We start from the raw sequence: 27,215 nt of genomic DNA, 5'->3' as shown, positions 1-27,215 counted from the left end.
CACTGAAGCCTCAGTGGATGAGCTCATCACCAGGTCAAGTCTAAGAGGGAGAACAGGGCTGTGGACAGACCCAGCAGACATCCATGTTTTAGAAGTGGGCAGGGAGGAGTGGTCAGCAAGGGAGCAGGCGTCCTTGAAGCCAGGGGAGGACAGGGTTTCAAAAACAAGAGAGCAGTGTGTAGTAACCCTCCACATGCAAGTTACAACAGCAGAGAGATGTTTTTACCTAACAAATTGTCAGACTTTTTTCCTGTATGCACTCATGCTCATAGCACAATAATTGGCCAGAATGAAGTAAATTTAATATACTCATATTATTTTGGAGAGTGTATGCTAGTAAAACATTTTGGAATCAGCTGGCATCTATTAACCTTGACACATGGTTGACATTCATCAGTTGATGTTTTTACCTTAGGTATGCATCCTTTCTCCCCAGAAAATCTACATGTAGAAATTTATCCTAGGCTGGGCACGGTGGCTCATGCCTGTAATCCCAGCACTTTGGGAGGCTGAGGCGGGCAGATCATGAGGTCAGGAGATGGAGACCATCCTGGCTAACATGGTGAAACCCTGTCTCTACTAAAAATACGAAAAATTAGCCAGGCGTGGTGGCCACGCACCTGTAGTCCCAGCTACCCAGGAGGCTGAGGCAGGAGAATCACTTGAACCCAGGAGGCAGAGGTTACAGTTACAGAGCCAAGATTGGGCCACTGCACTCCAGCCTGGGCAACAGAACAAGACTCTGTCTCAAAAAAAAAAAAAAAGAAAGAAATTTATCCTAAGGAAATATCGTGGATACATGCAAAATGTTTTACAAATTGTCACAGCATTGGCTACAATGTTTAAAATATTTAAACAAAAATGCAATATTGGACTGGTTAAATAAATTCACATCCATATGATGAAATAATACTTAGCAGCTAGTTAAAATTTTGCATGAGACATGTAGGGCATGGAGTAAAGTTTCTGATTTTTTTAATATATACAAGCTGGGCACAGTGGATCACGCCTGTAATCCTAGCACTTTGGGAGGCTGAGGCGGGTGGATCACCTGGGGTCAGGTCAGTGTTTTTGAAACACTGTCCTCCCTGGCTTCAAGGACGCCTGCTCCCCTTGCTGACCACTTCTCCCTGCCCACTTCTAAAACATGGATGTCTGCTGGATCTGTCCACAGTCCCGTTCTCCCTCTTAGATATATATACACACACATATATACACATATATACACTTAGTGTATATATATATATATACACACACACATACACAGATATGCAAAGGAGTAAGACACACCATTATAATAGTGATGTCCCTTGGGTTGTGAGATTAAGCGACTTTTGTTGTTGTTTTGGTTTTTGAGACAGCGTCTTACTCTCTCACCCAGGTTAGAGTGCAGTGGTGTGATCACAGCTCACTGCAGCCTTGACTTCCCAGGCTCAAGCAATCCTCCCACCTCAGCCTCCAGAGTAGCTGGATCTGCAGGCACATGCCACCATGCCTAGCTAATTTTTTAATCTTTTGCAGAGATGGAGTTTCATCATGTTGTCCAGGCTGGTCTCCAACCTGGGCTCGAGCAGTCTGCCCTCCTCAGCCTCCCAAAGTGCTGGGATTACAGGCATGAGACACCACACCCAGCCATTAAGCAATTTTCATTGCCCTCCTGAGATAGAAGTTGTCAGTGACCTTTGCCAGAGCAATTTCCATGAGTGGTGGGGATGGAAGCGTGAGTGGTCTGAGGGGAGGAGTGGAGACAGCGAGTGTAGGTGGTGATGGAGAGAGCTAGGCTGGGAATGTCTTGGGGGCCAGGGGACAAAGAGGACAACTCAAGTGGAAGACGTGGGTTCTAGGTCCACCTCTACTGCCACTTTGCTTGACCTCAGCCTCTGTGAGTACTTCAGTTTCTCTGTAACATAGGGATGCTAATTACAGTCAGCTGCATTATTGCACATTCTGTGAACTGTGCAGTGCATAGGGAACATATCACCATTATGGCATTAGAGAATGCCCTTCCTAAAACATTTAAAATGTCACTTCCTTCAACTGCAATGCAATTTCAAAGTTTTCATCTTATATCTTTTTTTTTTTTTTTCTGGCAGAGTTTGCTCAGAAGTGAATTTTTTTTTTTTTTTTTTTTTTTTTTTGAGATGGGGTCTCACTCTGTCACCCAGGCTGGAGTGCAGTGGCACGATCTCGGCTCACTGCAGCCTCCGCCTCCTGGGTTCAAGTGATTCTCCTGCCTCAGCCTCCTGAGTAGCTGGGACTACAGGCATGCACCACCATGCCCAGCTAAATTTTTTATTTTTAGTAAAGACGGGGTTTTGCCATGTTGGCCAAGCTGGTCTTGAACTCCTGGCCTCAGGTGATCTACCTGCCTTGGCCTCCCAAAGTGCTGGGATTACAGACACGAGCCACTTCGCCCGGCCAAGGGTCATGTATTGTTGAGGCTTGAGGAGGAAGGAAACACTGGATCATGGAAGGAAACAGCTTAGCATTTCAGGGACCATTAAGTCATAGATCATCCAGACAACAGGGCTCTTAGAGATCGGTTGACCTGATCGCCTCTGGTGAGCCTGAGGAAACTGAGGCCAGAGCAGGAAAAAAATCACAGTTGGCAGCAGAGCTTGGACTATAACTCAGAGGTTTTGGTATCCAAGTGAGGGCTTTTAACCTGATACTTTGATATGTTCCGTCAACATATAATATATTGAGAAGAATTTGGATTTGATTTAGGAATTTGGAACCATGCTGCTTGGACACTTATGCAACCTGATTTAAAACACTGATTCTACCAAAATTCCTCAAATTCCTTAAGGGACATATGGGGTAGGACAGATGAGAAAGTGGACAAAATTTCCTGCCACCTTCTGGATTTATGGTTTCTGACCAGTTAAACATCTGTTATAGAAAAGAATGACAAATATTTTGTTCACAATGATTCCCTTTTCTCCAGCAGTCCCATTTGTTTAGCTGTGTCTAGTACTTCATAAAGAGTGCACAGTTTAGGGTGGATGAGGAGGTAGAGGGTTTCTGCAGGATTACATTTTACAGTGAGAAATAATCTAAGAACATATTCCAGAGGGATTATGTCTTTTAAATTAGTAGCATCTTTCTCATTTAACATTTTTGTTGGCTGTGCGTGAGATCTTCCTATGGAATCCACATTTTAAGTTCTGGGTGTGCAGCCCCAGAAAGCCATAAGACAGCACTAACTGGCTTCCCGTGCCGACTCCACGTTCTTTGCATCTTGATGTTCCTCCTACTTGCAGTTACTCCTTTGGCCTTTTATTGCTTTTGGTTTTTCACTTAACAGTTTCTCACTAGCAAGTTTTGTGCCTGGTCTTGATCTCTTTCTCTCTCCCCACCGACATGTTTACTTCTTAATGATTCTCTCCTGATCTTTTTACTGTCCTGAGTTCCTGGACTCCTTTCTTTAGGATTGTTACTGACTGAATTCAAATAGAAGAGTCTAGACAATGTCGATTTCAGTAATGTTTTTCTCTACTCTTTCATTACCACATATCCTGCAAAAGTTAAGCAAAAAGTACACATGTACTAAGAGAGAGAAAAGAGGGGTTTTGATTTAACTTCAGAGGTTTACGAACTGTTGCATCTGCTTTACCTCAAGCAGTCAGTGTGCTTACCCCAGGGACAGTGGCAAAGCAAGACGCTAGCAGCAGAGTGGGCTGGTCCTTTATACACAGAGACTTGCTTATTATACAGTTAACATATCTGCTATGGGTAGGAACCTTGACAAGGCTGATGTGTCATGAATTTATCTCTATTTTTGAAGAACCCACAGATGGTACTAAACCCATATAACTTATATAACTGTTATCATGGGGTCAAGCCGCTGTATAACCGTCAAAAATATATTTTTTAGAAGAACTGACATTGTGTGTGTGTTTATTTCCTTTTTAGCACGAGGTAGAACTAACATTGAACTTAGAGAGAAATTCATCCTACCAGAGGGAGCATCCCAGGGAATGACCCCCTTCCGCTCACGGGGTCGAAGGTCCAAACCATCTTCCCGGGCAGCTTCCCCTACTCGTTCCAGCTCCAGTGCTAGTCAGAGTAACCACAGCTGTACATCCATGCCATCTTCTCCAGCCACCCCAGCCAGTGGAACCAAGGTACGTACTGATCTCCATTATGCCCTTCTTCCCCAATCCCACCCTCACAGATGTTCATTGTTCACGGTAGCCTCTGAAAGACTCCAGTGAGGAGAAGAAATAAAAATGAAAACATGTTTTCTATTTTAGAAATAAAACGTGAAAACATACAGATCAAGGCTGCCCTGTTCCTAGCAGTACACAGATATATGGCCTTTAAGATGACTCCAAAGGACATTTATTAAAATATGCACTCAGCCTGGTTATGTCAGAAATGTTTATTTCCTCATGTTCTCAGTTTAAGTTTGAGCCCATCCAGTGTTACTACTTTTGAAAATCCAGGCTGGACACAGTGGCTCATGCCTGTAATCCCAGCCTTTGGGAAGCTGTGGTGGGAGGATCCCATGAGACCAGAAGTTGAAGACCAGCGTGGGCAACATAGCAAGACCATCTCTACAAATTTCTAAATTTATCATCTCTAATTTTTAAATTTAGCCTAGCATGGTGGTGAGCACCTATAGTCCCAGCTACTCAGGAAGCTGAGGCAAGAGGATTGCTTGAGCCCAGGAATACAAGGCTGCAGTAAGCTATGAACTGCACCACTGCACTCCAGCCTGGGCAACAGAGTGAGACTCTAAAAAATAAAAATTAAAAAAAAAAATTAAGGAAAAAGGACAGAAAATCCAGGCACTGGCTGTGCAGTGGAGCTAACAGCTAAGTTTGATGTTATTATGATGGGTTATGTATGAATGATGTTAGTGCCTGCCTGGTCCTTCTCATCCTGATGGACCAACATGCATTTTATTTTGTTTTCTGTTTCTTTAAAATTTAGTATCTTCTATTTATTTTTTTCTGTTCCCAATATGCACCCTTTTTGTTCCGTTTTCAATTGTTCCCGTCCTTCCCTTTGGATTTCCGTTTCACAGACTTCACTTCAGTTCTCTCGCTGTTATGACAAACCCTGGTTGGTAAACAGTAAAGCTGGCACCCCTATCAGGGACAGCCATTCTCCTGACCTCCAGCTGCCCACCCCCGAGGTAGAGTATGGCTTTGCTGACTGAGGACACAGTCAAGACGAGGCCCTCGCTACTGGACTTGACCAGCTCTTCTTCCTGACACGAATCCCTGCACTCTTTCATCTCTGTGGTGCTTGCTGTCACAGCTGATTCATCTAGTCAGTGTTTTCAGGGGTTTCTAACTCGGATTCACCAAAATTGGAGAGAAATAAGAGATGCCTGAAACTAGATTAATAACTTTATAACAATCTTGAGAATGATATTTGCTCAGAATGGTAAATGATGGTCATTGCTGTAGATTTGTTTATTGATGTCATTTATAATCAGGCCTCTTGGAATCTCCAAATGTCAGATACTCAGACGAGTTATGAACACTTGAAATTCAACTATGGCGCATGTTCTACAATGTTCTGTCTTTGCTTAGAACAGAAGAGTGGTTGGCGCCACCTGCCCTGAGACACATGTCCAGGGTGGTTGGTATTGCCACACCACACTGGTCCGAGGCATGGGTGCTGTCTCCTTCAGCCAAGCACAGCACCAGTGAACACTGACCTGAGGCTCACATTCTAGCTTCTGAATTTCTTGGCCTAGGCACTTGAGTTTCTGTAGCCTTGATTTTGAATACACATGCCAGCAATTAAGCATGTTCAAGTGCAGCCATTAAAGTGCCTGAACGCTTTTGGAAGAGCAGTGTTTTAGAAATAAAACATGGACTAGTGGCTTGTCTGATAGCAGTGCAGTTTGCATTCCAGCTCCTACCAAGAAACATTGGATTCTTGTGCCTCAAGACAGTGTTGCCTTCAGTCTTGGAAAGCCTTAGCCAGGGAAACAAGGGATGCACAAGAAGTCAATGGCTGTGAATGAGCTGCTGTTTTGAGGTTCATTTCACTCCAATCTAAAACTCCAGTTCAGAAATATATCTGGTTTAGAATATGATCTGGGGACCTACTGCCACTAAACTACTAGACTTACCCTGCTTATCTTGCTTTTCTTCTTTCCTTAATGGCTCCAGTTTCATAAAAATCTCAGTTCTATTTTAAATTTTAGATGTTTAATGATGTACAAATTCTCATACAGTTCTGATAAATCAGGGCTTTTGTTCTGTCTTAAGGTTTTATTTTCTGTTTCATTTCATTTTGAGGCTTCATCTTTCCTTACTTATTGGTGTTCTGTAGCCAGGCCATCTCCTGACTTGGAATTCTAGCCCGGGGTCTAGCTGTGGTCTTCCAGCAGCAGTGCGCAGGAACCTTAGCTTCTGAAACTGGTGTTCTTCCTCCTATGTGGCCAGGAAAGTTTGTGCTTGAGTGTTAATCACTTTCTATCGCTTATGCTTTTTCTTTATAAATTTAAGAAGTACAGCAAACACAATGAGATGGATTGCTTTTCTCTTCTGTTTGCATAAACGTCTTAAAGGTCCTGGAAAACAATTTACATAATTGATTTCAAAGAAAAATTAGAATGGCATGCTGTAGCATGTGGCATAAGTAATGTTTTGGGTTTTTTTTGTTTGTTTGTTTTTTCATTTTTTAAAAAGCGAAGTAGAGACAAGGTCAAATAATGGATGTTTAAAACATTTAAGGATCAGCCTGGTCAACATGGCAAAACCCCATCTCTACTAAAAATACAAAATTAGCTGGGTGTGGTGGCAGGCGCCTGTTGTCCCAGCTACATGGGAGGCTGAGGCAGGAGATCACTTGAACCTGGGAGGCAGAGGTTGCAGTGAGCCAAGATTGTGCCACTGCACTCCAGCCTGGGCAACAGAGTGAGACTGCCTCAAAAAAAAAAAAAAAAAAAAAAAAAAACCCACACAGATTTAAGGCTGGACATGGTGGCTCACCCCTGTAATCCCAACACTTTGTGAGGCCGAGGTGGGCAGATCACTTGAGCCCAGGAGTTCAAGACCAGCCTGGGCAACATGGAGAAACCCTGTCTCTACAAAAAATACAAAAATAAGCCAGCCACTAGGGAGGCTGAGGTGGGAGGATTGCTTGAGCCTGGGAGGTCGAGGCTGCAATGAGCCATGAAGTATGCCACTGTGCTCCAGTCTGGGTGATGGAGCAAGACTCTGTCTCAAAAAAAAAAAAAAAAAAAAAAAAAACCCACACATTTAAAATATTCTTTTTCCTCCAGTTAAGCCTACTATCTAAAAAACCAAAAAAAATCACTCAAATAGGAAACATAGCACCTATTGGTAGCAGTGATAATAATATATAGCTCTTTTCCAGTTTGGGAAATGCTTCTATTCATCATTTATTCATGCAAGTTTTTATTGAGTTCCTCTTCTGTGCTGTACAGAACACAGGAAGCAGGGGAGAGAATAGAAGTGTACAAGCAGTGTTCTGAGTAGTGAGACAAGACCTCTCTACTAAGGTCATCCTTTCAATAGAGCCCCTGCAGGGAATGAGGGGGTGAGCCACACGTGTATCTGGGGTAGGCTTGGGGTGTGGTGATTGTGCAACAACAGTCCAGGCAAAATGAACAGCAAGGGGACAAGACTGGTGGACCCTCACTGGGCCATTGGTGAAACAGCAAGGAAGCTAGTGTGGCTGGGATGGACTGATGAGGAGTGTGGTAGAAATGAAGTCAAAGAGGCAGGATTTAATCCCTGATTTCCCAAGAGAGAAGCAAAGACACAGGTGTTAATTTCAATCAGTCCTGGAACCCAGACTCAAACCCAGGTCTCCTGGTTCTTCATGCACAGACTTGTTCCTGATGTCTCAGTCCCACAGTCGTGTGCTTCTCATAGTTTATTTGATCCACAAGTTAAGTAATTTTATCTACATTTTACCAGTAAGGATAATGACTAAAAGATCTTACTAAAGTTACTGCACCTACTTAGTGTTAAGAGATTGGGGCCAGGTGCGGTGGCTCACGCCTGTAATCCTAGCACTTTGGGAGGCCGAGGTAGGCGGATCACAAGGTCAGGAGATGGAGACCATCCTGGCTAACACGGTGAAACCCCGTCTCCACTAAAAAAATACAAAAAAATTAGCTGGACGTGGTGGCGGGTGCCTGTAGTCCCAGCTACTTCGGAGGCTGAGGCAGGAGAATGGTGTGAACCCAGGAGGTGGAGCTTGCGGTGATCCGAGATTGTACCACTGCACTCCAGCCTGGGTGACAGAGCAAGACTCCGTCTCAAAAAAATAAAATAAAAAAAGATTGGAGTAATACTTGAATCTCCATATCAAATAGGTGGGCTAAAACTCATTTCAAATTTTTAACCCCAAAATCTTGATACCTAGTATTATTTGAATTTCTTTTTCCTTTACTCATTCACCATAATTGTTTGTTGTAACTATTGTATTCTTACTGAGGATTTTTTTTTTCCATTTCTAGGGGAAATTAGTAAAACAAAAGGTATTTGAAGACATTTTGAAATTTTTATTTGGAACATAAAACTTTGATTTTGGGAATTATCAAAATATATGACCTAGGATACTTTAAGAGAAATCTTTGTTTTCCTGGACTTTTAATTTGCTTTTCAACTAAGCAAATATAAGGAGGTGTAAGGAGACCTTTTAAAGTTGAATTTCTGGCAAAGATTTTACCAAGTAAAATGTGACCTTTTTATTATTTTTTTTAAGGTTATCCCATCATCAGGTAGCAAGTTGAAACGACCAACACCAACTTTTCATTCTAGTCGGACATCCCTTGCTGGTGATACCAGCAATAGTTCTTCCCCGGCCTCCACAGGTGCCAAAACTAATCGGGCAGGTAAGTACCTGCCCCGTGACCTACAAGCCAGGCTGAGAATTTGGAAACAACAGCCTATGTGGAATGTTTCACTGCTCCCAAGGAGCGGGTAATGAGAGTGGCACTTAGTGTGATGCCCAGAAAGGCAGACCTGCAGATGCTCAAGTGACCTTTACTTTTTCTGTCATTACAACTAGCTTTAAGCTTTCCTTCTGAGACGAGATGCTTCCACAGCCAAAGCTGGGCCATGCGTTCTCATCAGAAATGATCACATTTGAGAGAATGTAAAAGGAAATGTGGGTCTTCCTCAGACACCAGTCCAGTGTTGGGATGAGCAGCTTGCTAGTAATTTTTCCAACACGTCATACTTACTATGGCTGCTGTTGAACCAAGAAAGGCAGGGGAAGATCACATCTGTTCTCCTGCTACTGTTCCTCATGGGAACCTAGGAATCTTCCTTCATTTCCTGGCTGGCTGCTTCCCCTCATTTTGCCTCTATCCATCCTGCCAATGGATTAGCCCGGCTGGCAGGCTCACCCACCTGTGCTGAGGTGGTTGAGCAACCTTGCTTGCCTCCACTTTGGGGCCATGGAAGGTGACAGTGCTGCTGATAGAAGTGGCTTTCTAATCCCCAGGAGGCAGCTTCTCAAGTAGAATCACAAAGCCAGAAAAGGCTTCAGCAACTTCTGTATGGATGAGGAAACTGGGGTGCAGAAAGGCTGTGAGATTTGCTTAAGATCACACAGGATCAGAACCCTAGCTTCTGCTCACTTGTTCTTCCACCCCATGCCATCTTATTAAGTCTGCTGTTTTATTCTTGAATTCCAGACCCTAAAAAGTCTGCCAGTCGCCCTGGGAGTCGGGCTGGGAGTCGAGCCGGGAGTCGAGCCAGCAGCCGGCGAGGAAGTGACGCCTCTGACTTTGACCTCTTAGAGACGCAGTCTGCTTGTTCCGACACTTCAGAAAGCAGCGCTGCAGGGGGCCAAGGCAACTCCAGGAGAGGGCTAAACAAACCTTCCAAAATCCCAACCATGTCTAAGAAGACCACCACTGCCTCCCCCAGGACTCCAGGTCCCAAGCGATAACACTGTCTAAGCACCCCCAAGCCACTATCCACTTCGAATCCTGCTCCATACATTGGGTGTATATTTATTCTGAACGGGAGAAGTTATATTGTTAAAAGTGTAAAAGAATAATTGTGTTATGAAGCTGCCTTATTTTTTTTCTTTTTGTAAGTTACTATTTTCATGTGAATATTTATGTAGATAAAATTTGCCTCCTGGTAACCCTGTAATGGATGGGGCCCAGAAATGAAATATTTGAGAAAAACAAGTGAAAAGGTCAAGATACAAATGTGTATTAAAAAAAAAAAAGCCTATTAATAGGGTTTCTGCGCGGTGCAGGGTTGTAAACCTGCTTTATCTTTTAGGATTATTCCTAAATGCATCTTCTTTATAAACTTGACTTGCTATCTCAGCAAGATAAATTATATTAAAAAAATAAGAATCCTGCAGTGTTTAAGGAACTCTTTTTTTGTAAATCACAGACACCTCAATTAGCAAGAACTGAGGGGAGGGCTTTTTCCATTGTTTAATGTTTTGTGATTTTTAGCTAAAGAGAGGGAACCTCATCTAAGTAACATTTGCACATGATACAGCAAAAGGAGTTCATTGCAATACTGTCTTTGGATATTGTTTCAGTACTGGGTGTTTAAAGGACAAATAGCTGCTAGAATTCAGGGGTAAATGTAAGTGTTCAGAAAACGTCAGAACATTTGGGGTTTTAAACTGATTTGTTGCTCCCTATCCAGCCTAGACACCAGTAACTCTTGTGTTCACCAGGACCCAGACCCTTGGCAAGGGATAGGCTCGTTGGTGACATTGTGAATTTCAGATTTGTTTTATCCACTTTTTTTTGCTATTTATTTAAATGGTCGATCAACTTCCCACAAACTGAGGAATGAATTCCACGAGCCTGTTCTGAAAATGTGGACGTAAGACAAACACGTGCTCGTCCTTTAATGGAGTTCACCAGCACACTTGTTAACCAGTCCTGTTTGCTTTCGTCTTTTTTTGTGCGTAATAAAGTCAACTGACCAAGTGACCATGAAAAGGGGCTGTCTGGGGCTCCTGTTTTTTAGCTGCTGTTCTTCAGCTCCGACCATGTTGCTGTGTGATTATCTCAATTGGTTTTAATTGAGGCAGAAACTGAAGCTCTACCAATGAACTGTTTAGAAACAAGACACACTTTTGTATTAAAATTGCTTGCAGTAACAAATATTTTGTATTTCCTGATTTTCTTTTCAACTATTACCTTATCTATAAATGTTACCCTGGGGTATAATCATGTTGTAGGTACTTAAATGCATTACGCAAATCAAAATATCTTGATGGATAAATTATAGAGCTTAATAGATTTTGTTTTATTTCATCCTTGTTAATTTTGTTTAATATGGCTGGGCATGGTGGCTCACGCCCATAATCCCAGCACTATGGGAGGCCAAGGCAGGAGGATCACTTGAGTTCAGGAGTTGGAGACCAGCCTGGGAAACATAGTAAGACCTTGTATCTACTAAAACTAAAGAAACAATTAGGCATGGTGGCACATGCCTGTAGCCACAACTACTAGGCAACTTAAGGTGGGAGGATCACTTGAGCCTGGGAAGTCAAGGCTACAGTGAGCCACGATTGCACCACTGCACCCCAGCCTGGGTGACACAGCGAGACCCTGTCTCAAAAAAAAAGACAAGATATTAACATGAACATGTAGGATATCTGTCCTACTTACATGATTAAACAAATAGTATTATGTAAAAAGATACTAGAAATCATGGAGATCCTGGGTTCTCAGAATGGGACCAGTTTGTCACACTATGTCACAGTATGCTGAAATTTCTGGTTAAATGGTAGAATTTCAGAGGTGGAAGCAAAATCGGTCATCATATCTAGCTCCTTTGTTTTACAGATGGAGAAACTGGGATGGGAAAGTAGAAGAGAAAGTGATTTCCCTGAGCTCACAAAATGAATAAATGACAGAAGCGAACCTTGAATCCAGTCCTCGACTCCCTGTTCAAGTCTGGCACTTCTATTTCCTCCAGCCTCTAGTCAGTCGGCTTTATAATAGAGCAGCCAAATGTTAACTTAGTAATAAGAAGAAAAGGGCTAGAGGCTTCGGAGGTAAAGGGGCTGAAACTCATGCCACCTGTGTTCTTGGTCATTAGGCCGCATTCCTTAGGACATAGGCATTTGGTGAGATCGATGCATGTTTGCCAAAGCTGTTAAGGCCAAATACCCAGATTAAAAGGAATTTGGAGCCTAATGGATTCTGAAGGAAGTGCTTACTCTGTTCTCCATGGAACTGGGGAACTTCAAGCTGCCAGGACTTTGTATAGGATAGTGTTTTCACCCTAATTTGCTTCCCCTTCTAGGCCTCTTGGCAGCAGAAGCATGTGAGACCAGCTTGACCTCCATCTTCCCAGATCGTGGGTTATGGTCCAGAATTTTACCAAGTAATTAAGGTTTTCTGGGGTTTTGTGGCAAAGTTCAGCTGGCAGCAGCACCAACGAAAAGTGCATTTCTTTTTTTTTCTTCTTTTTTTTTTTTTTTTTTTTGAGATAGGGACTCACTCTGTCGCCCACTGGAGTGCAGTGGCGCAATCTGGGCTGACCGCAACCTCCGCCTCCCAAGCTCAAACGATTCTCCTGCCTCAGCCTCCTGAGTAGCTGGAGTTACAGGCACATGCTACCATGCCTGGCTAAAAAAAAGTGCATTTCCATTCAACAAATGCCTGTACACAAGACCATGTAGGAAATAACAAGATGCTAGGAAAAGGGTTAAAGTGTAATCACAGTCCTGGGCCGGGTGCGGTGGCTTATGCCTGTAATCCCAGCACTTTGGGAGGCTGAGGCGGGTGGATCACCTGAGGTCAGGAGTTCAAGACCAGCTTGGTCAACGTGGTGAAACCTCGTCTCTACTAAAAATACAAAAATTAGCCAGGTGTGGTGGTGGGCACCTGTAATCCCAGCTACTCGGGAGGCTGAGGCAGGAGAATTGCTTAAACCTGGGAGGCGGAGGTTGCAGTGAGCCAAGATTGCGCCATTGCACTCCAGCCTGCAAGAAAAGAGAAACTGCATCTCAAAAAATAAATAATAAATATATATATATATATAATCACAGTCCTGTGATAGAAATGCTAAATGAGGAAGGAAAATTTGGTGTCTGCTGGGGCCTTGAATGATGCAATAACTAGCTCATATTTATTGACTGCTTACTGTAAGCCAGTGATTGTGCTAAGTGCTCTATATACATTCTCACTGAATACCCTTAACAGTTCTATGATCATTAGTCCCCTTTTCTTGATAAGACACTGAGCCTGAGAGAGGTTAAGATCACAGAGTTGCCAGGTGGCTAGGGGAAAACCCTTGTTTTGACACTACTTTCTCCAAGAAACCTACCGCACCTCAGTTCCCTTCCAGTCCTAATGTTCTGGATTCCACTCACATGTGGTCTGCTCCCACTTCCCCGCTCCTCTGCCCTTCCAGCCACTTTGCTGGCTCCTCTGGGAGCACAGCTTTCATTTTGCTTTGGGAAATTGCCGTGTTCACCAGCTGTCACCCCTGTTGCTGTGGGGGCTGCTCAGGGGCAGGGGGCTTGTCTGCTCCATCTCTGGTTCAGGGCACAGCACAGAGCAGCTCACGGTGGTTGTTGCTGAACTGAATCGTGGGCAGAGGCCCTTGGAATGGCTAAAATCTGCTGTTTAGGTTTATGGGAATGTGAAGCCCGTTGTTTAGAGAACACAGCTCTATCTCCACATCCTAAATTGAGAAATGATTTCTGTTATAAGAATCAGCCCAGCACTGGGCAGCTTGCAGTCTAGCTGGGAGCCCAGAATTGCACAAAACAAACCTGAGAATTGTACAGGCTGGATCTAGGGCCTCAAGTGATGTGCAGTGCATTCAAAAGGGGCGTGCAGAGAGGACAGTGAAGGGGGTGTGGGCAGGAGATTCCGAGACTCTGACCAAGATGACATGGGGAAAAAGCCCTGTGGATTCAGCCTCCTAAACAGCTTTCTCCTCTGCCCCTCCACCCCATCACCATTAGAGACTCATTGTCATTGTACCCACCCCCACATCTGATTGCTGTACCTGCCTCCAACTGCAGGGCCCTGACTCCTGTCTCCCTCTGATCCATATTCCGCTCTGCTTCCAAGCTCTGGTCTTGGGTACTTTCAACGGTTATTCTGCATTATCCTTAGCTCAGTAGCCTTATGGGACAGTCCCAGTCCGCAGGGTAGCCCCGGCTTCTAGGCGGTGGCATCCACATCTGCTCTGCCCGGAGCTGATGCAGGTGCCTCATGGGGGGCGCTCTGGGGACCGCGCAGAAAATTTACGAGCAGTGTGGAAATATACCTGTTAGGTAAAAGACAAACTAGGCATGTGTTTAAGGCACCAGCAAATGACTATTTAGATTAAGAATTTGGTGTAGAAAATTTTATTGAAGTGATGACTTCAAAATGTGATTTTGAGGGCATTATACACTTGCTTCGAGGTTTAATCTTCAATCCACATGGCGGGGCACCATAATCTCTGGTGCCCAGGGCCCTCGTCTAGCCCCTGTGAGGCCCTTTGCGGTGCCTCCCTTGCCAGCCCCTCCAGCCTCCGCCATTTGCCCCCTGGGCTCTCCAGGTTCCACTGCCCCCCTGCCCGAGCCCAGCTCCACTGCTGTGTGACCTGGCGTAAGTCCCTTAACCGCCGTGTGCCTCAGTTTCCTCATTTATTAAAAGGAGGTTCCAGTGGTATGTACCCCCTAACGATGTGCGAGCATCACAGAAATGACACGAGACACACATCAGAACATGCCTTGGCGTGGCAAGTGCTGACTGTTGCCATTATTAGGCTCCCCAGCCGGGGTCTCAGGGCCTTGGCACAAGCTATTCCCTCTGCCTGGAGCACTTTCCTCCACTGACCTTTCCTGGCGCTCCAGGTCAACTCCAGGAGCCTTCCCAGTGCAGTCTAGGTGCCTTCTCCTTCCGCAGCGCCTGAATCACACAGGAATAATTATGTAAGGCGAGAGCGCGCCCAGGGAAGAGCAGGTGTGCAGAAAGGGACTGAGTCAGTCGAGACGTTTCCAAGAGAAGGGGACCCTTCTCTTGGCAGGCCTGCACCGGGGCCGTGGGGACTGAGAAGATGTGCACAGGTGGCTCCCGAGTGCTCGGGAAGGGCCCCAGAGCTTCTGGCCCAGCTGGAGGCAGGAGGCGGAGCCTCCTCCGCAAAGCTGGATTAGTACCGGGGACGCAGGGCGCACAGCTAGGGCTGGCGGGGGCGGCCCGACTGGGGCGCTGCCCTGGCTCACGCGGGAGCCAGGTGGGGGACGCAGGGAGAAGCAGCCGAGCAGGTGCCGAGAAGGAGGCGCCCGCAGAAGCGCATGCAGGGGCCACGGGGAAGGCGCCAGGAGGCGGTGAGGGGCCGCGGTGGCCGGAACCCGGGCCGGCCGCTGCGGGCAGAGGAACGTGCCCCACCCGCGGGGCTTGGCTGGCACCGCCCGGCTCTCCAGACAGGACTACGGCCGCGTGTCGGGCCCGGTGGCGACCCCGGCACACCACGGCGGGGCGGCCGGGTGGCACCACTGGCGGGACCGGGACGGCGCCGCGGCCTTAGGATCTCTGCGCCGAGGCCCGCGGCGGGAGCCACGACGGCCCTGACCACGCTGACGCCCAGGCTGCGGGCTCCTCCCCCGGACCAACCGCCAGCCACGCCGAGGTCGCACCTCGGGGTCGCCCCACCCGCAACACCTGCCGCCGCCAGGGGCTCCTAGCGGGCGCGGCCTCCGCGCCCAGGCCCCGCCCCCGCGCCCCCATTGGTCAGTCCCGGGGGTGGGCGGGCGGCACGGACGGCTGAGCCGGGGCAAGGACTCGCGGGAATCGCGCCGCCCGGGTCGCTGCCGGAGCTCGCTGGTCGCCCCTGCGCTGCGCGGACCGCAGCCATAGCCGGACTGGTGGGAACGGCGGCGACAGACGGATTGGCTGACAGTCCCAGTCCTCAGAGCAGTCCCGGCCTCGAAGCGTTGGCGTCTGAGTCCGCGTCAGCGTCCCCTTGTCCCGGAGCCGGGGCAGGTGCCGCGCGGGGGGCGCTCCAGGGACCGCGCTGAGGTCGCAGACGCCGCCCGCCGAGCCCCGCCTCCTGCTCGCCGAACTCAGCTCCCCGTTCGCCGTCGGGGCGTCCCCGGGCCCAGGGGCGGCGGCGGAGCTGATGCGCGCCCGCTAAGCGCCCCCGGCCCGCCATGGCCGCGCGCCCCGGACCGCTCTGGCTTCTGGGCCTGACGTTGTGCGCGCTGGGCGGGGGCGGCCCCGGCCTGCGACCCCAGCCCGGCTGTCCCCAGCGACGTCTGGGCGCGCGCGAGCGCCGGGACGTGCAGCGCGAGATCCTGGCGGTGCTCGGGCTACCCGGGCGGCCCCGGCCCCGCGCGCCACCCGCCGCCTCCCGGCTGCCCGCGTCCGCGCCGCTCTTCATGCTGGACCTGTACCACGCCATGGCTGGCGACGACGACGAGGACGGCGCGCCCGCGGAGCAGCGCCTGGGCCGCGCCGACCTGGTCATGAGCTTCGTCAACATGGGTGAGTGCGGCCGCCCGCGCGGGGCCCTCGGAGTAAGCTGGCTGCAGGGGAGGGGCGCGCATCTGCGGGCGGTGCCGGGCCCTGGCCGAACGGGGAATCACAGACGGTGGACGCGAACCACAGGGGAGTGGGACCGCCGTGGTTAGGGAAGGTCTAAGGGTCATGGGGGCCCCCTGGGCTGCGGGGTGGTCAGGAGCAGAGTGTGGGGGACTGTGGACTCCCAGGCGCTGCCTTCATCCTGCCCCAAACACACCCAGGAGTAAGAATCAGGTGATGTCTTTGCCCACCTGGGCTGCCCCGGGAAGACAGCCTGGTCCTGGGAAGACAGGTGAGTAAACAGAGGCCGGGATGCTGTCACTGTGATAAGGGCAGTACTGAGGAGAGGGACAAAGTTCAGCGTGGAAACCTGTGGTCACATCATCGGAGTGACCAGAGCTGAGTCGCGTGCCCTGAGTCCACAGCAGGCTCTTCCCTGTGCGGAGCCTGGGTGGGGTGCGGCTGTCAGGGGAGCGGCTGGGGAAGGAGCAGACTCAGCTCGCTGGGGCAGGGACTGTGGCCTTGTCACCCTGGGCCCTGCACTTAGCATGTGGCCTGGTATAGGGTGAGTGTCCGGTCCTGTGGAATGGCCCAGTGGGCAGCTGGACCCACTGTGTTCTCCCAGGCAAAGCCCGGCTTTTCCTGTCTGCAAACATCTTGTATCAAACCCTGGAGCTATTTATTCCTTAAGATCTCAGATTTTTCTTTTCCAGTACTAAACTCTTTGGTCTATGCTCGTGTAGTTACTGTTGGTCAGGTCCCCCGTCTGCTTTGCCTCCTGTCTGTGGCTAGTGACAGGCCGGGGTCTGGGCGCCAAGGACCACAGCTCAGCCCGAAGTGGGGGAGCTGTGGGGCTGAGAGCAGGGAGTGGGTACCTGCCCCAGCCACCAGCCTCCCTCCACAGACAGCATCATTAATTCTTCATCCTCCCGACAACCTTGGTAACAGCCACGGTCTTCATCCCCATCTCCCAGATGAGGACAGTGAGGTTCAGAGAGGCAGTGCCATGCCTAGGACAGCGCAGCCCCTACGCTGCTGAGCCAGGACAGGCCCAGGAAGCCTGACTGTCCATCCAGGGCTCAATGAGATGACATTTCTGTTGTCAGGTCAGGCTTTCAGGGTGCAGAGAGCTTTCTGAGGAGTCTGGGCTGAGGAACACAGGGGACTGAGCCACAGCAGGTTTTGTGGGGCCATCAGCCATTTGCTTCCTACACTAGAGCAGAAGAGGGCATGGCCAAGCCTCTGCTTCCCGCAACCCAGAGCTGGTGGTGGAGGCGAGCAGCAGAAGGCAGCCATTCACCATCACTGAGCGCCCAGTGCCAGGGACAGGACTCTAGCCGGTGGGATCTGGATGCTGCCTTTGTAGTTAGAGGACAGGGTGGGGATGTGGGACAGAGGAGACCATCTGTGAAGCTGGGGCTGGGGCTCTGTCATTAGGACAGGCTGACACTGGGCTCAGGACCAAGAAGAGTTGTGGATGGAGTCGTCCAAGAATGTCCCTGGGGGAGCCGCCCATCAGAATGAGTCACCACCCAGCCCACATCCTACCTCCTCTGGCATCCCCTGGGTCAAGGCCTGCACAGCCTGGTGGGGCTGTTGCTGTGAATTGGGCAGGGCCCACCCCTCTGTGTGACCTTAGGGAAGTTCCTCACCTTCTCAGCCTTGGTTGCTCCTTGTAAAAGGAGGTGCCTGGTGATCTGTCCTCAGGGTTGTTGTGTGATTGGTAGAGGGGCAGGAGTAGAAAGCCTGTGCTGCTCCCCTCAGAGGGTGAACCTGGACCTGGGCACTGTTGGCCCCCCAGCTGTGGCCCACCCTTAGTGTGGAGGTGACAGGAACATCTCCACATGTCTTGTACACGTGAAACCCAGAAATGAACTCTAAAAGCCAATCAAAGGTGTTTGTACTTATTTTTAAAATGAAAAGTAGCATGTGAACTTTTTCTTTTCTTTTCTTTTCCTTTCTTTCCTTCTTTCTTTCTTTTTTCTTTCTTTTTTTTTTTTTTTTTAAGAGGCAGGGTTTCACTGCATTCCCCAGGCTGGAGTGTAGTGGTGCGATTATAGCTCACTGCAACCTCTAATTCCCGGGCTCTAGCAATCTTCCTCCCTCAGCCTCCCCAGTAGCTAGGGCTACAGTCGCACACCACCACACCCAGATAATTTTTAAATATTTCTTGTAGAGACGGGGAGTCTCACTGTATTGCCCAGACTGGTCTTGAACTCCTGAACTCAAGCGATCCTCCCACCTCAGCCTCCCAAAGTGCTGGGATTACAGGCGTGAACCACCATGCCTGGCCACATGTGAACTTTCACAGCCTTACAATTCCTCATTTAATTCATGTGAGACTGTTTTGCCAGCCCCGTTTCATGCGCTCAGAGAGATTAAATGGCCAGCCCAGGGCCACACAGCACATCCAAGGTGACATCCATGGCTGTGGATTCCAAATCCCAGCTTCTTCCCACACCAGCTCTGAGCACTTCATGAAGACTCGGGGCCTCCAGCGCCGTGGGATTAACAAGCAGATCGTTGTTAGTGGAAGCCCAGGCTGTGGGTGGGCGCAACCAGCTGTCAGAAAGGCCTTCTTTATTCTGCTGTGCTAACTGCACTAGTAGAGCTGTCTCAGAGTAGCTTTAACTGGTAATTACTGAGGCTGGGTGGGGCGGGATGGGTGGGGGGTGGATAGACACATACCAGGATGCTCTCAGTGTTTGGAGGCCCCTGAAGGTTGGTGGCCCCAGAACCACCACGGGATCTAATAGCAGGGTCACTGTGGTGTCACCGCCCACACCCAGGCTCTCACACCTGCTTCTGCCAGCTCCACCTCTCCTATCAGCCTCATCTGACTCCTGAAAAGCCAGGCCTGGTGTCCCTAGGGCCCAACTCTTGATGGCAGCCTGTGGGACCCAGAGGGCGGGGCTCTCGCAGGCTTCCCACCCATGGGTTCCGGCCTCTGTGCAGAGCAGGTGCTTTAGGAAGCCAAGCCTGCGTCCTGATGTTCAGAGCCTGCACTGGGAGGCCAGGGCTGGGGTCAGAGCTGGGGCCCTGCCTGGCCTGTCATCCATATCAGCCTGTAGACCTGGGCTCTCTTGGGCAGGACAGTGATGGAGCGGTTGGATTCTGTCCCTGGTCTCTCTGTGCTCAGGGAGGGGAGAGCCCTGAGCTGGGAGGCAGGACCCAGGTTATTGCGCTGCCTGGGCCCACCATTAACTCCTGCATGTCCTGAGCCACGGCCCTTCCCTTCCCTGGGCCTCTGCTTTCTCGTCCATTCTACGGTGATGGCATCAGTAAAGCAAGGTGCCTCCCAGCCCTGACCCTGTGGCTCTGTGGCAGAGGCGCCTTCTCACAACACCACCATGCCTTCGCCCCAGTGCCTCAGGGCCACCCGGCCCCTCCTGAGGGAGGAAGGATGGCAGGAAGGACCACCTCTGCACACTCCTTCTGAATCCTTCTCCACCCATCTCAGCAGAGAGGCAGGTGCCCATGTTCCAGATTGAGAAACTGAGGCATAAGCAAGACTAGCAGGCAGAAGTCCAGCCAGGATCAGAATGCAGGCAGCTTCATTTTTGTCCTGATCCCTTCCTGAACCAGACAGATTTGCTCCTGTGGTCTCTGGTGGCCATGGACAGGGGTGTTGATGAACAGAGCCGTCTGGATTTGGGAGAAGCAGGACTGAGTGGGAATTCAGGACCTGGCCCGGGTCCTGCTCTGCCCTTGCCAGCCGTGTGACCTGGAAGGGTGGCACCATCTCCGTGGGCCCCAGGGCCACTTCCTTTGGTTCTTTACTAGGGACCTCTTTCATTTTCCCATTCATTCATTCAGCAAATAGTTCTGTAGCACCTATCATGGACCAGGCAGAGTTCTAGTTGCTGGGGATATAACAATGAGAAAAGTAAAGTCCCTGCCCTCAGGGAGATGACTTTCTAGTCTAGAGACACATAATACATACATGAGCCCTAAAGGTAATTGTCGGGTGAGCTAGACAGCAACACCCCATCTGGAAACAGGAGGGGCTGAACAATGGCAGGACAGAGAGGGCTAGATTGGGGGTTTCTGACCCGCACACAAGGAATTTGCATCCTGACGCCAACACCTGATCTCAGTGCCATCTGGGCTTTCCAGTCAACCTCCCCAAGCCTCAGTTTCCTCCTCTATAAAATGGAGATACTCATCTTATGGGACTGTTCTGGGCTTGTGTGAGATGATACCCAGTGATGCCCACGTGCCCAGAACCTCTGCATCTCTTCCTTCATTGGTATCTCACAATTCCTGTCACATCTGTGTTTGAAAGAGAGGAGAGAGAGGCTCAGAGCAGTTAGGTGGTTTTCCCAAGGCCACACAGCAGGTTGTCTCCCTGCCTCCATGTGAAACACAGCAGCTGCCTCCACCCCAGGCCAGGTCCCCGCCTATCATTAGATGCAGTAAGTGCTGTCGAATTGAACTGAATGTGAATGTGTATTGTAAGCTGAGAAGCCTGTTGTTAAAGTATTTTTATTTGGGGGGAATTTATAGAAATAATGCATGCTCATTCTACAAAATTCAGATTCTGCAGAAGCATGTAACTTGGGTGCCCCTAGGGAGCCCCATTCCTACCAGACAATCCCTCCGGCAACTACTTTCTGATTTTCATTGCCATGGCCTGTTTTTTGAACTTCACATAAATGGAATCTTACAGTGCATACTCTTGAGTCTAGTCTTTGACTCAGCATGCTTCTTTTTCCATTTTCCTCCATGTTGTTGTATCTGTAGTTCTTTTTTTCATAACTGAGTTGTATTCCATTGCATGAATATACATACCACAGTCCATCCATTGTTATGGACATTCAGGTTGTTCTGAGCACTTTTATCCACATCCCTCTGTGGATATATTAAAGCAGGGATTTTAATCTTGCGTGTGCCATTTGGGAGCTGTGCAATGTTGAGCAGCTTGTTTAAAGTCCCTGAAACTCAGTTTCCACACCTTTGAGGCAAGGTAAGTGAGCCAGCCTCCCGGGGTTGCATGCAGTGTGGCCAGCTGGAGGCCGACACACAGTAGGAACTTCACAAATGCGGGCTGATCGATTGTGCCCCACTTCTGCGCCATTGCTCGTTGGGTAGCTCCTTCATAGAATACACTTAACTCCATTTTTGCTTGTGAAAACTCCACCCACTTTTAAATGAAGGTGGGTCAGGGTTTCCATAAATCTCTCTGCCCCTACCCCACAATCCCACAGGGACAGGCTCTTTCCAGGCAGAAGCCCCACCTGCATTGCATGCACTTCTCTTAGGATTCCAGTCGCTTTCTGCCTGTGTGACCCAGGGGCTCACCTAGCCCCTCTTTCTCCTCCTCCCCAGCAACCCCTGAACAACCTGAGAACAGGACCAATTCTGACTCTTCCCTGCTCCTGCCCCCCACCCCGTGGCAGGAAGTTGAGGGAAAGAGGAACCCAGCAGGAGGCAGGGAGAGCCAGGAGGAGCCTGGGCCTGGTCAGGTGGGACAGAGTGGAGCTGGCCCTCCCTGTCTGTGTGTGGGCCAACAATGGGTGCCATAGCTCCCTGGGCCCTCCCCTGGAACCCCAAGTCCCCACAGGGCCCTGCCTGGAGGAAGGTGGCTTCACGGGCATTCTCGGGTGTCTGTTGATAGGAGGGCCTTGTTGACAGGTGACCCCTATCCCAATATGTCCCATTGAACTCCAGGGCCACTCATTTCACACTGGCCCCCAGTGTGAACATCCACATCACAGGCCTCTATTCTGACACAGGCCTCTAATCTAACCCTGGAAACCCTCTGCCCCTCCTTGGCCTCAGTTTCCCCATCTCTGCAGGGTTACCTGAAGTCCTTTCCAGCTCTGACCAAAGAATGTGCCCACCCCGTGCCTGCTGATGGGGGCTCCTCTGGGCTGAGGCACAGGGTGGGGAGGTGCACCCAGCCCCCCTCCTCCCGGAACCTCTTTCCCACAGGCAAGAGAGGATGTGTCACCATGACCACTTCTTTCTGGAAAATTCCCACAGTTCATTCTTTCCCGGGATTTCACTGGAGGAATTGCGTCTTTCTTGCTCACATCTCCTGGGATCTATTCTTGGCCTTGGCGGGCTTGATGTGGAGGCATGTGTGGGTGTTCCCTTTTAATTTGGGGTCCAGAACTGTCTGAGGCCTGGACCGGTAATTATGAGAGCAGCACCATTTATGGAAACAGCCCTTGAAGCAAGCCAGTGATGAGACCCGGCTGGAAATACCTCAGCATGGAGCCCTGGGCCCGCCTCGAGGCGGTGCTGAGATTTCTGGGTGGGAGAAGCCCCTTCAGGACGCAGAACCAACAGGTCATGAGTCCCGCCCTCCCTTGACCTGCAGAGGCTATGGGGCCCAAGCCTTCTTTTGGGTCTGAAGTGCCCCTGCCCCACCGCCTTTGCTGCCTGTGGGACCAGCCAGGCAGGCCCAGCCCATGCACCCGGGGCTCTGGGGGAGCCGCTGTCCACCCTCGGGCCAGGCTGGGAGAGGAGGCAGGTCCACAGCAACGGGAATGTCGGTGGCTTCTGATGGAGTCACATGGGGACATGGTAGCCACACCCAGACTGGCAGTGATACCCAGCCCAAAGGGCTCTGAGTGCCGGACACTGAGCCGCTGTCCTGGGGACAAGAGGCCCTTGGGAAGAAGGGGCCAGGGCACCCCCGCTCTGGGGACCCGGAACACAGCGGCCGATGAGCTGACATGCAAGCCTCCCATGTCCACCCACGTGGCTCCGTCCCGGCCCTCCAAGGGCTCGCTGTCCAGAGGAACAGCTGAACCAGAGGCAGCAAGCCCTGGCATGGGGGCCGGGAGAGGCTGAAAGCCTGACCTGCCTGGGGTCTGAGGACTGGGAGCCTTCTCAGTCGGACTGAGAGGGACGGGGCCGCCCGGGGAGAGCAGCTTCCAGGAGGGACTCTGCAGGAGGCATCTGCAGGCAGAAGGCACAAGAGGCCCGAGGGACAGATGGCAGGGCCAGCACAGGGAGGGCCCTGGGACACTCTTCCTGTGGGCCCTTCGGGGCCGGGGAGGGTCTGAGGGGAGATGGGACAGGTCACAGGCCACAGGATTCTGCTCTGAGCTGGAGGATGAGGGTGTCTTTTGAAGTCCCACTTTTTGGTCAGAAATAAGACAGATTTAGGTTGTCTGGGTGAGACTAAATTGCCCAGAGCACAAAAATAGCCAGAGCCCTTGTTGATGTCGGGCTGAGGGTCGCAGGGTTTGGCATCTGGAGGCCTAGCCTGGAGTGGCTGGTGGCCATGCCCGGTGAAGGCCACCTCCTGCCCACAGTGGCCTTTCCTGGAAGAGCAGGGTCCTGAGGTTGCCTTATCCGAGGCTGGAGGAGGAGGCTGAGGGCTCTCTGATTGTTTATTTTCCCAGAGCCACAGTGAGGTGGTTCAGAAAGTAACCTTTTCTGCCTCCCATGTGCAGCTCCGCATGGGTGGCATTGTCTGTCCTGGATTCTGAGCCAAACCCCCCAGCCGGTGTGTCTCACTGGAACTGGCTGTCACCAGTCCCTGTTGGCTGCAGAAAGCTCTACAGGCGCACTGTGGCCCAAGTGACTTCTCACCTCCCAAGGTCATGCACTGTCACAATATTGGTTGGCAGCAATTGAAGTTTTGAAGTTCTTCCCAAGTCACAGGGCTTCTTTGAATCACTGTGCTGAGTTCTTGGAGGCTGAGAAACAGGATTTCTTGGAGATGAACTGGCCTTGCCTGTCACTCCAACCTCCTCATACACCTCAGCCCCCTGACCACTAGATTCCAACCACACCAGCCTCCTTGATGTTTCTCAAACATGCAGAGCCTTTGTATCCACTGTTCCCTCTGCCTAGAAGGCTGTCCACATCTTCACACAACTGGTTCCTTCTCCTACAGTCGAGGGTATTTTTTTCCCCTTACTTTCCAGGTTTTAGACTAATGAATGGATCCCTAGCATTTTTGAAAGGCAGTGTTTCTCCACTACTGACAATCTTGCCTCCCACGAAACATTTGGCAATATCTGGAGACCTTTTTAGTTGTTGCAAATGGGGAGGGGAAGGGAGTGCTGCTGTCAGCTAAGGGGCAGAGGCCAGGGATGCTGCTAAACATCCTGCAGTACACAGAACAGCCCCTACAACAGAGAATTATCTGGCCAAAATGTCAGTGGTGCCACAGTTGAGAAACCTGTTCAAGGTGACCCGTGTTTGATAGTGATGATGATGATGGGCTCACCCTTTATTAGATACAAGGTTGTCTTATTCCATCTTGTGTTGCTGTAACAGACTCCCTAAGGCTGAGTAATTTACAAAAAAAAAAAAAAAAAAGAGGTTTATTTTATTTTATTTTTGAGACGGAGTCTTGCTCTGTCACCCTGGCTGGAGTGCAATGGTACAGTTTCAGCTCACTGCAACCTCTACCTCCTGGGTTCAAGAGATTCTCCTGCCTCAGCCTCCCAAGTAGCTGGGACTACAGGCGCCCCACCACCACACCTGGCTAATTTTTTGTATTTTTAGTAGAGACAGGGTTTCACCATGTTGGCCAGGCTGGTCTCAACCTCCTGACCTCAGGTGATCCACCCACCTCAGCCTGCCAAAGTGCTGGGATTACAGGCGTAAGTCACCACGCCAAGCCGAAAACAGGTTTATTTGGCATACAATTCTAGTGGCTGAAAGGCTCAAGGTGGGCAGCTGCATCTGGTGAGAGCCTCAGGCTACTTCAATTCATGGCAGAAAGTGGAAGGACAGTGGGTGTGTACAAAGAGAGCATGTGGTGAGAGGAAGCAAGAGAGCAAGCCAGACTTTTTAACAGCCTCCCCCATCTAGGGAACTAATCCATTCCCCTGAGAGGGAAACCCACCCACTGGCCCCCTCCTCCATGGCATTAGTCTATGAGTGGTTCATCTCTATGACCCAGACACCTCCCACTAGGTCCCACCTCCCATCACAGCCACATTGGGGATCAAATTTCAACCTGAGTTTTGTCAGGGATAAAACACATCCAAACTGTAGCAAGGGGTATATTATCTGTACTGTTCACCTTGCTTTTTTCTTTTTCTTTTTTTGAGACAGAGTCTCACCCTGGAGTGCCATGGCACAATGACAGCTCACTGCAGTCTCCACCTCCCAGGCTCAAGCCATCCTCCTGCCTCAGCCTCCTGAATAGACTATAAGCAAAGTGCCATTGTGTCTGGCTAATTTTGTTTGTTTGTTTGTTTGTTTTGTTTTGAGACAGGGTCTCACTCTGCCTCAAAACAAAGAGCTAAAGTGCAGTGATGTGATCTCAGCTCACTGCAACCTCTGATGGCTGGCTAATTTAAAAAACTTTTCTAGAGACAGGGCCTCCCTATGTTGCCCAGGCTGATCTTGAACTCCTGGCCTCAAGTGGTCCTCCTGCCTGGCCTCCCAAAGTGATGGGGTTACAGACATGAGCCATCACAGCCAGCTGGGACATTTTCTTGGAAGTACAGTTTCTGAGTCACAGCATGTATCATTTTGCTAGATTACTGCCAGATTTCCTACCCTAGGGATTGTGCCATTTTGCATTCCTGCCAGCAATGCCCAGAAGTGTTCAGGTCTGATCTTAGAGTATCTTACTCATGAGGCCTTCTCAAACATCACATCTAAAGAAACCCCACACTGGGCCGGGCGCAATGGCTCACGCCTATAATCCCAGCACTTTGGGAGGCCAAGGCGGGTGGATCATGAGGTCAGGAGTTCAAGACCAGCCTGGCCAAGATGGTGAAACCCTGTCTCTACTGAAAATACAAAAGTTAGCTGGGCTTAGTGGCAGGCACTTGTAATCCCAGCTACTTGGGAGGCTGAGGCAGGAGAATCGCTTGAACCCAGGCAACAGAGGTTGCAGTGAGCTGAGATCACACCACTGCACTCCAGCCTGGCCGACAGAGTGAGACTGTCTCAAAAAAAAAAAAAAAAAAAGGGAAACCCCACACTGGACTGGAATTGGAGGTGCCAGTATGATCTCAGATATTTAAAATAAAAAAAATATATATACCAATACATACAGATGTGTGTTTTTGCACACATTAATGTACACACATATATTTCCTAGCTCTGTCCACTGAAAGGGCCTAAAAGTATTGACACTGCAGGACAGTGAGCAACCCAGTGCCCAAATCTTGGTTTCTAAATCTCTCTCCAAAAAGCAAAACAAAACAAAACAGAACTCCTTGCAGAAATGGCTGATTCCAGGGGTGGGGATGGAAACTCCCAGGATGCACCTGGAGCATCTTGTGGTGCCAGTTAGAAGTGCTCAGAAAAGGATGATGGGGGCGGTCAGAAGGACACAGGAGCCAACCTGAAGGAGCTGCCAGTGGCCAAAACTGGAACAATTTGAGCAATGAAATAAATAACAATAGTATTGGATATAGCCCATAGAATAAAATAAATACCCTTGAATCCATAATGATATAAATAAATAATTAGGCTGGGCACAGTGGCTCACGCCTGTAATCCCAGCACTTTGGGAGGCCAAGGCGGGCAGATCACCTGAGGTCAGGAGTTCGAGACTAGCCTGACCAATATGGTGAAACCTTATCTCTACTGAAAAAAGTACAAAATTAGCCATGCGTAGTGGTACACACCTGTAGTCCCAACTACTCAGGAGGCTGAGGCAGGAGAATAACTTGAACCCAGGAAGCGGAGGTTGCAGTGAGCCAAGATCATGTCATTGCACTCCAGCCTGGGCAACAGAGCAAGACTCTGTCTTAAAATAAATATTTAAATAAATAAATAACTGTAGAAGACAGGACAAGTCTTCCTTTCAAAAGAATTCCAG

The 27,215-nt window shown here is 49.6% G+C and overlaps 2 protein-coding genes across 23 annotated transcripts in view; both read left to right on the top strand.

Moving 5' to 3' along the window:
- Positions 1–11,092, top strand: part of LOC101146907 (microtubule-actin cross-linking factor 1, isoforms 1/2/3/4/5) — a 280,531-nt gene extending 269,439 nt beyond the window's left edge. For 14 of the 22 annotated variants that reach the window (XM_055392106.2, XM_063700149.1, XM_063700146.1 and 11 more), the window contains 4 exons: positions 3,916–4,127; positions 5,033–5,143; positions 8,707–8,836; positions 9,644–11,092. In XM_055392106.2, the coding sequence (XP_055248081.2) occupies positions 3,916–4,127; positions 5,033–5,143; positions 8,707–8,836; positions 9,644–9,900 (710 nt within the window). In that variant the 3' untranslated portion in view covers positions 9,901–11,092. The remainder of the gene's footprint in view (positions 1–3,915; positions 4,128–5,032; positions 5,144–8,706; positions 8,837–9,643) is intronic. The other 8 variants (XM_055392119.2, XM_055392104.2, XM_055392103.2 and 5 more) reach the window with 1 other exon arrangement.
- Positions 11,093–16,085: 4,993 nt separating this feature from the next.
- The window catches only part of LOC101149312 (bone morphogenetic protein 8A), a 32,294-nt gene continuing 21,164 nt past the window's right edge, over positions 16,086–27,215 (top strand). Inside the window, exon 1 of the mRNA XM_004025520.5 lies at positions 16,086–16,426. Within this exon, the coding sequence (XP_004025569.4) occupies positions 16,093–16,426 (334 nt within the window). The 5' untranslated portion in view covers positions 16,086–16,092. The remainder of the gene's footprint in view (positions 16,427–27,215) is intronic.

Source organism: Gorilla gorilla, chromosome 1 (genome assembly GCF_029281585.2).
Source record: "Gorilla gorilla gorilla isolate KB3781 chromosome 1, NHGRI_mGorGor1-v2.1_pri, whole genome shotgun sequence".
NCBI lineage: Eukaryota > Metazoa > Chordata > Mammalia > Primates > Hominidae > Gorilla > Gorilla gorilla.
This window is presented reverse-complemented; position numbering and strand designations above follow the sequence as displayed.